The following is a 9651-nucleotide window of genomic DNA, read 5'->3' on the forward strand; positions in this document are numbered from 1 at the left end:
CAGGATCTGGAGAGGGGAGCGCGACGATCGGCGAGGTGTCGCCGTGAGTGCGAGTGAGAGCGAGAAGAACGAGAGAGAGAGAGAGAGAGAGAGCAATTTTGACTGATTTTTGACGGCGAGAGAAGTGGGAGCGCGGCGGCGCGAGGCTTAGAAATTAAGAGAGAGCTCTCGAGTAATTAGGGCCGCCTAAGGAGAGACTGGACGAGAGGATATTTCGGCCAGAGAGGAACTGCTGCCAGGAGTGCAACTGCTACTTGCCAGGAGAGCCAGGAGTTCCAAGCCGAGCCCGGACAAGTAGCGACCATTCACCGTCCACGGGGAAAAAGGCCGTGTTGCGGCCCCTCCTGCAGCAGCCTCGGTCATCGCCAGGGCGCCGTTCCCAGCAGGCCTATGCTTTCGCCGGCGTCGCCTCTCTGTCGACGGACCGTCGGCATCCGGTGGGTCTAACGCCTGTTTGTCTCTCGAGCCAGCTCTCGCTCGATTACGGACATTTGCGTATTTTGATTTATCGCGCACGCTGAGAGATTTCGCTCGCGTGATCCCGCGAACTCTTGTCGCGGAAAGGCTGAGCGAGCGCGCTCGCCGTGGCGAAGTTAATCTCGTAGCGATATTTGTGAAAAGGCGTCAATAAATGAAATCGCCATATATAATATCATTGAATTAGAGTGTCCGTTTCTTTGTATCAACCTTCCCCAACCAGCGCGAACTTCGGCCTGTGAAAGTCAGCGCCGGCTTTCTTTACCGAGAAAGAACCCAGAAAAATTAGCAGAGACCAGCCCATGGCGCACGGAGGCTGACCACTCTTGCATTTTCAGCATCGCTTTCATTCCACTTTCACTCTTTGCCATCATCACTACATCATCTGCATATCCTAATGTCAATATTTTCTTCCTTCCTATCACTACCCCTCCTTCTTGCACTTGTTTGATCTTGACTTCCAGGTTAGTGAAGGCAAGATTAAGTAGCTTAGTGCTCAAAGGGCACCTGTACCTTACGCCTTTGTAAGCTTCGAACTCCCCAATTATTTCTTCTCCAACTTTTACCTTACTTCCTGTTTTCTTATATATTTCTTCTATTCTTTTCCTGATTTTCCCATATTTTATTCCTTTTTATCTTGTCTAAAGCGGCCTTCATGTCGGTAAAGAATATGCACAGTTTTCCTCCTTTTTCCCTTATTTACTTCCCTATTATTGTTTTTAATATATATATACAGGGTGATTCAAAAACATATGTAACTAATAATTCCATTCGATTCGTCTCGAAAAATTATTTCAGAATTGTGTTCTTAGTTTTTCGATTAAATAATTAGGTAATTAGATAATTAGCTTCAAAGATCGGCCAATCAGCGCACAGCTTTAGAAGAACGGGCGCTTGGTAGCGAGCGCGGAGCAGTGAGGGGGGGCCAGCGGCGCGCGCCGCCGCTGATTGCAGGCGGTGCTCAACCCAATCGTGCAACACGGAGCTCCCATGTCTACATACTGATATACGTATTCATTGATTGAACGCGTATCAATAAAAAGAACGGTTCAATACTGATTGACTAATAACAATGATGTACGTGAAAGCTTTTGTGTTTATTTTGCGAAATAGGTTATTTAGTATTGGTACTCGTCGAATTCAAACTCGCTGTGTTACTTAAGAATTATGTTCATTTAATGCTGAAAATCGCTGTGATCGGCTACTATATCATTGCTTTTTTTTGCTTTTGAGAAAATTGAGATCAATAGGTAGAGGCGTACAGTGTGTTTCCAATTAGCTTGGTTATACGCTTTTTTAAGATTAAGAAATAAAATAATAATAAATAAATACTGACAACCCTCGGCTGAAAATTTCCATGAGGGAAATTCACTCCTGATGTGTCATCACACTTGGAACAAAGTCTCAATTCGCGTGTGCGAGACAATTTACACTAGTTACACACAGGAAATCCATTCTAAAATTACTCACGCGTGTGAATCGTATCACATCTGAATTTGAGACTATGGGTGAGACTCTAATAGAGCCTATAATAGTAGGAGCTTTAAATCTCCGAGAAAAAACGCATTTTGGCAAGTAGGCGGCTCGTAAACAAAAATACTGTCCCTACGATGGCTTGCAGCAACTCGGCGCCTCGAATCAGATAAGTGAAATTTGAATTTCAGTAATGATCATTAGTCATGAAATTATTTCCAGCACATAATAATTATAAAGAAAATATCGCAATGATGAAGACTAGATCTACAATACATTGCGCATTTCTGAAATATTATTATTAATCTGACGAGCAAGCTACAATTATCAAAATAATTAGGATTATTGTAGAACGCATTAGAACTTTAAGTCGTAGTCTGGGAAGCGAAACGCTTTTCATAAAGTGCGTAAATGTGTGTACATCAATTTTTCCAAGTTGAATTAAAAATTATAAATAATAAAAAACTGAAAATTATAAAAGTCGTCGCCACTTTTCGGTGAAAAGAAATTCCAAAAACAAATTTCCATAATTTTTTTAAAAATCAATCTCTCGTTGCCCTGTTCCGTATGGTAACTTCATCGTTTAAAAAACCGACATACGAAAGAAGATCCGTAATGATTCAAAGGTGCCAGGCTGCTCGGAGAGAGTAGTGGATGTGGCGAAGGTGCGGATTTTGAGAAGAATAAACGAAACGGGGGATGAGGCTGGGGGGCATCAGGACAGACGAACGCAGTGCGACCTAAGAAATTAGACGGACGGTGGGAGGTATTCGTCGAAATAAGACGGACGAGCGGAGGGCAAGGTGTAATAAGACGGTCGAGCCGAGGGCAAGGTATAATAAGACGGACGAGCGGAGGGCTGGGTGAAATAAGACGGACGGTGAAAGGGAGACATCGGAATAAGACGGACGAGCGGAGGGCTACGTCGAAAGTAGACGGTCGGTGAAAGGGAGACATCGGAATAAGACGGACGAGCGGAGGGCTACGTCGAAATTAGACGGACGGTGAAAGGGAGACATCGAAATAAGACGGACGGGCAGAGGGCAGCGTCATGAAAGGCAGCCGAGCAGAGGGCTACGTCATAAAGGGTAGACGAGCTGGGGGCTGGGCGGAATAGGGCGGACGAGCGGAAGTCAAGGTGAAATGAGACGGACGAGCTGGGCCCTACGTCGAAATGTAACGGACGAGCGGAGGGCTATGTCGGAAAGGGCAAACGAGCTGTGGGCTGGATGAAATAGGGCAGACGAGCGGAGGGCAGAGTAAAAGGAGACGGACGGGTTGGGGGGCCGTGTGAAACAAGGCGAATGCGCGATGGGCTGCGTCTAAAGGGCTTCCGAACCGTGGGCTACGTCCAAATAAGACGGACGGCGAGGGGGAGACGTCGAAATAAGACGGACGGGCAGAGGGCTAGGTGAAATAGGGCACACGAGCGGAGGGCTGTGTGAAATAGGACGGACGAGCAGACAGCTGCATCCTCAAGGGCAGACGAGCAGAGCGCTGTGTCAAAAAGGGCAGGCGAACAGAGACCTAGGTCCCAATATGACGAACGAGTGGAGGGCTGCGTCCAAAAGGGCAGACGATAAGAGGGCTATGTTAAAACAAGACTGATGAGTGGAGGGCTGTGTAAAATAAGACGGACGAGCGGAGGGCTGTGTAAAATGGGGAAGACGGGCGGAGGCCTGCGTCATAAAGGGCAGACGAGCAGAGGGCTGCGTCGAAATTAGACGGACGGTGGGAGGGATTCGTCGAAATAAGACGGACGAGCGGAGGGCAAGGTGTAATAAGACGGTCGAGCCGAGGGCAAGGTGTAATAAGACGGACGAGCGGAGGACTGTGTAAAATAAGACGGACGAACGCAGGGCTGCGTCCAAAAGGGTAGACGATCGGAGGGTTATGTTAAAACAGGACAGACGAGCGGAGGGCTGCGTTTAATAGGGCAGACGAGCAGAGGGCTGCGTCGAAATTAGACGGACGGTGAAAGGGAGACATCGGAGTACGACGGACGGGCAGAGGGCAGCGTCATGAAAGGCAGACGAGCAGAGGGCTACGTCATAAAAGGTAGACGAGCTGGGGGCTGGGCGGAATAGGGCGGACGAGTGGACGAGGCCATTCTGACTTGGAGAAAGAGTTAGTCGAAGCAGAGTCTCAAAAAATAGGGCGGAGCGAGCTTAGTTTAAGAAGATGGGAAGGTAGAGCAACGACTCGTAAGAAAAAGCGGTCAACCTCAGGGCGGTCTCAGAAGTGTGTCAGATATATAGAGATTTGTGTGAATGGCAGATGTGCTCAGTGCTGCTTGATAGAAGAGTTAGAGTCAAACATGGATATTGGTAGAAAGGCAAAGGAGCATAGTGTGGCCTTGTTTAGCCGTAGAAGACGTGAAGATAATATTGAAAAGACAAAAGCAACGGGCGGAACAGGTAATGCAACAGATCAAAGGTAAGCTGTGGTATAACTGTTAATGATCAAGAGTTAGACGTAGTCTGTTTTGTGAAATATGGGAAAGGAAGGACGAGAGCGGAAAAAAAGGTAGAATAACGATAACGGTCTCACCACCCTACGCTTATTTAGCCTTTCGTCAGTTGACATTCTGTCACCTCACGTATAATTATTTGTCTTGATTCCAGTTTTAGAAGTTGAACGAGTAAATTATCACTCTTCTTTTTAATTATTTATCTAATTACCTCAATTCTATAAAAAATTTTTCATAAGTCCACTTATCCTAACTGTTTGTGATGAACTCAGTGGTGTATGAAAATTTAAATAATTGAGGCGCGTATTGAGAACAACCAAAACAGCTAAGGGAGATGATTAAAAAAACAGATTTATATAATAAATCATCTTTATTTACACAGACTATAACGTTTTATCGGATTATTCGAATTTCGTCTACTATTAGGCTGACTAGTTTTTAGTAAAACCTTAGTAGAAAAGAAAAAATATAAAAAACATGTCAATTCATATCTCCCAATCCGGATCGTTGCCAACGTCGTCATCATCTTCATCCATACTATCATCAGCCTCACCGTCTTCGCTGCCATCATTTTCACCATCGTTGTTCATATCATCATCATCATCTTCTCCATTTTCATCATTGCCATCAACATCAACATCATCACCATTCTCGACCTCCTCCTCAACAACATCATCATCACCATTACCACCATCATCACTATTACCACCACCATCACCATTACCACCATCATCACCATTACCACCATCATCACCATCCAAGCATTGTTCGAAATGCCCCCCCTGTTGCTGAATACACAAAATAGCTCTACGTCTTATCTGATGTGTAGCTGCATGTATTTTTTCGGGTTCTAGATGCTGGGCGTGATGTTGAATTCTTCGTATCATGTCATTTGGGTCATCGAGGCCGCCATTGTGATAAACTGCTTCTTTGGATGTTCCCCAGTAAAAGTAGTCCAATGGATTCAAATCAGGAGATCTTGCTGGCCAGCGTACTGGACCATTATTGCCTATCCAATGGCCGCCATATACCTTGAAGAATTAAAATATTTTATAAGTGATTTTAATATACCTGCGTAAAATTTGTTATGAAACCAATAATTTTTCTAGCCGACAGTTGTACATGCAGGTGCAAGTACAGACATATACATATTTGGTTTCTAGCGCTGTACTGTGAATGCACTCTCACATGCTCCCCGAAGTATACTAATGAAGCCGTGTTGGTTTTAAAACTTCTGTAGACTGAAGTAGTACGAGTAATCAAAATACTGGCAGCATACGTAGAGATTAAAAAATTTTATATTCAAAGTAGAGTTGAAATAAAAGGGAAAGAGGAGGAGAGCGGATTTTAATTGAGATTTGAGAATCTTTGAGCGACGGAAATAAAACTCGTCAAGTATGATACAAAGTAGAAAATTTTCATATGGCTATCTGTGCTAGAACGACTTTTATATTTGTTATAAAGAATAATATAAAAGTAATTAAATTTCCTTTCAAGTCAGAGCAATATTCCCTTCAGCAAATAATTGGCATAAAGCCACGACAAAATTATCCTACATGAAATTTCAGAGCGTTAAGACTTTCATTAGGAGAAATTGCGTAATACAATTTTTGGTAAGGAAGGGTAAAGCAGGCAGAATAAGTGAATAAACAGTTGTAGAAAAGAAATGCTTTATTCGAGAGAAAGCCTTTGGCGTCCGCGTCACGGAAGAGACTAAAACGAATTGAGCGGCAACGCCGCTAGCCGCCAAGAGAGAGCGAGACGTGTAGTCACGCACATGCGCAGAGCAAAATAGGTGAGACGCTTTTACATATTTCCAACAACAATGTGTGACGGTGTAGGCTGGTCATGGCCTGCACCGTATGCTTGCTTCCCCCTCCATCCTAGGCAAAGGCGCACGGCTGGCATCGGACGCACGTTATTTTACGTGTCTGATGCCTGCCTTTATTCTTTCCAGAATTGCAGCTAGAAGAGAGAGGGAGAAAAGGCAAGCAGCGAGCAAGCGAAAGGGAAGATATGTCAAGAGTAAGAGAGAGAGAGAGAGAGAGAGAGAAAGAAATTATATGTAGTTCGGTGAGGCTCGGCGCGCGGCCGTGTGCCGCGTGCCGTCGATTAGGAGGACAGTGGTGGGGAAGGCGTGAGAAGCCGACTCGCACGCACTCGTTACTAGATCGGCGCACGCGAGAGAGATCGGCCGCACTGGGTGGAATTGTCATCTTCTTCTTTGCCTCGAACCCGAGAAAGAGTGTGAGAGCCATGACAACGAGAACTGGGCTACGTCTCGCGCTAGCCATCTCACCTGCAGCCCACCTGCCAAGCAGCCATCACCCTTTTGGTCAGGTTTAGTTTTCTCTCCTCTCTTTTTTCTCTCTATTTCCTTCGGCATTGTCTCGCGGTTTGTGTGCGGCGCCAGGCTCTCACGAGCCGGCGCAACGTATCTTCGTCACTTAATTTAGTTTGAGTCGGTTAATGAGGTGACATGGCGCTAACGTGCCGGTCATCGAGGTAGTGCGTTTGTAATAAACGGTCGATTAACGAAGTCGAGTGTGTGAAATCATTAAGTCTACACCTTCTCTTTCCTGCTTTGCTAGGAGCAATACACCGCCTCCCTTACCCTCCCCTTAAATAATTCGGTAATAATAGCGAAATTGTTGGCATTGAAGGCCCACGCTATTACAAATGTATACTATAATAATTACCTGATCAAGATAATTCCTAACATTCACAGCAGTATGTGCTGGTACACCGTCATGCATGAAAATAAGATTTTCTTGCAGTTCTTCTGGCACACCATCAAGCAATCCTGGAAGTATATCCTGCAGGAACTCAAGGTAATTTTCAGCGTTTAGTGGGTTTGGAAGTTGTACCGGACCAATAACTTGATTACCAATCAAGCCTGTCCACATACTGACTGAAAACCGATTTTGAAATCGATCTGGAAATAATGAACAAAATTTATAAATTTTCCAGTTTATAGCACATTTTTATAGATGTTTGGCGACGCAAGACGTCTCCTATCCACGTATATGTCGTATTGTGTTTTTTGAGACAACGTGAGCGAAGCGAGTCATACCGTACAAAGAATTGCAGTTTGATAATTTAACCATATTATTTACAAAAAGGAATATTTATGTTAATATTTTGATCTTTTATGATTGCATTTGTTCTGTTTCATTTTTTCTCTTCTACGTGCCCACAATCTTAAGGCTATTAAAGGAAAATTGGAATGAAAAATACGTGAGGAATTGTATACATTCGTACTACGAAATAAAGTATCACTGCATGATAATTTTTAAAAATGGCGAATGAACATCTCGCTTCACAAAAAATTATTGCTCTTAAATAGTCTTTCGCACATAGATGCATATACGAACTACATTTTCTTCGTGATTTAGATTAATACTCATAATAATGTATGAACTGTGAATCAGTTTTGACTTTATCGTCCCATTGTTTAAATGTGTGTGGCGGACGTGCTTTATCTATTGATCTACTTGGTTAAAACTTTCAGTTTTTCCTCAGCATCAATAAAATAAATTAGTTCAGCTGTCGCGCGACAAAACACGTCTCATCACCCTGCTTTCCCGTTGGTCCTCAACTACCCTTTTCACGGACTTCGTGGGTGGGACTTACCTTCCCCCGATGCCCAAGGGAAACGTCTTCGCTAAGGTATGACGAGTGAATCGTCACTCACGCTAGAACTGCCGACACGCTTACATCTCTACTCTCTGCGAGATACGCGGTCTTTGCGTAGACTAAGTCTCTACTATTAAGTATTTGTAGTAGTTAGTCTAATTTTAATAAAACATCAAGTTTTCCTTTACACTTAAATCATCGCTATATTTATTTAATATATTCACCCACCAAACGTACCTCCATGTGGATAAACTGAAAAAGCAATTCGAACGAACTAAATAACGTTTTCATTAATAATTGTTTATAGACCTATAAATACAAGTTTTATTTCGATAGAGAAAAATTTTTTTGCCAATCGCTAGAGATCGTAGACTGTTTTTTTTTATAAATCATAACTAACGCACCCAATGACAAACTCACGGCCGGATCCTGGTACGGAGACCCCGTATTCCAAAATAAACTGCTGATCCGATTAAAATTTCCCTATGTGTGTGCGTGTATTATTGGAAGAAAGTTTATTTTCCTACTATCGTGCGCAAAGTTCGATTTTGCGCACGCCTTACCGTGCGCAAAGGGCCTCATTCCCGCACGCTGGCCGAGCGTGCGGGAATGACAGCCGCGCATGCGCGGCGCGCGGCGCTGTCATTTTTGAAAAGGGCCTCTGTTGTTTGTCAAAATATTTACGCTGCGCTGCCTGATCAGTGTTTTGAAAACCATCGTGAAAACCATTGTGAAAACGTGTTTTGCTATTGCTTTGCATTTATTTTGCTAAGTAGCTATTTTCTGAGTGAAAAGTGTAGTCATGGATTCCAGACACAGTGATTCCGACAACGACAGTGATTTTGTGCCGCCTGAATTGATTGCAGCTGCCAAAGAAATTAACTTGCGATCATTGCCAGATGCTTCCAAACACAAATATACAGCAGTATATAATGAATTCAAAAAATGGAGAAGCACAAAAAATACAAGATCATTTGCTGAATCAGTATTATTAGTGTACTTCAATAAATTATCATTGAAATATGTTTCGTCTACGCTGTGGTCTAAATATTCAATGTTGAAGACTACAATAAAGACTTTCGACAACATTGATATTAGCTCGTACGCACAGCTGATAGGTTTTTTGAAAAAACAAAGTGCTGGATATATTCCGAAGAAATCACGAGTTTTCACATCAGATGTTTCAAAATTTCTCAATGAAGCACCAGATGTCCTATATTTAGTTATGAAAGTATGTATATGTAATTAAATAGTTTGTCAACGATAGTTGTTAATGAAAAAAAAAATAAAATTAATTTGAATTTAAATTATTTTACAGGCAGTACTGGTTGTAGGAATTTCCGGTGCTTGTCGAAGAGATGAATTGACAAATGTTTGTATGGCAGACGTGGAAGATCATGGTACGTTTTTCCATGTGACATTGCCAAAAACAAAAACCAAGATTGTGAGATCATTCACAGTAGTGGGTGAATTTTATGAAATTCTCAAGAAATACCATCTTGAAAGAGAAGCTATAGGTATTGCGAAGACAAACAGATTTTTCCTAACCTACAGAAATGGAAAATGCATCGATGAGCCTCTTGGTATAAACACAA

General features: G+C 43.0%; 1 protein-coding gene across 1 annotated transcript; it reads right to left on the bottom strand.

Moving 5' to 3' along the window:
• Positions 1–4905: 4905 nt before the first annotated feature.
• Positions 4906–7326, bottom strand: LOC131675490 (kinesin-related protein 4-like). The gene is made up of 3 exons (XM_058954488.1): positions 7120–7326; positions 5254–5451; positions 4906–5082 (listed from the first exon to the last, which is right to left on the bottom strand). Exons 1-3 carry the CDS (start codon positions 7324–7326, stop codon positions 4906–4908), a joined length of 582 nt encoding a protein of 193 aa, XP_058810471.1.
• Between the last annotated feature and the right edge of the window lie 2325 nt (positions 7327–9651).

This window comes from Phymastichus coffea, unplaced genomic scaffold, assembly GCF_024137745.1.
Source record: "Phymastichus coffea isolate CEN01 unplaced genomic scaffold, Cenicafe_Pcof_1.1 PCOF00023, whole genome shotgun sequence".
Classification (NCBI taxonomy): domain Eukaryota; kingdom Metazoa; phylum Arthropoda; class Insecta; order Hymenoptera; family Eulophidae; genus Phymastichus; species Phymastichus coffea.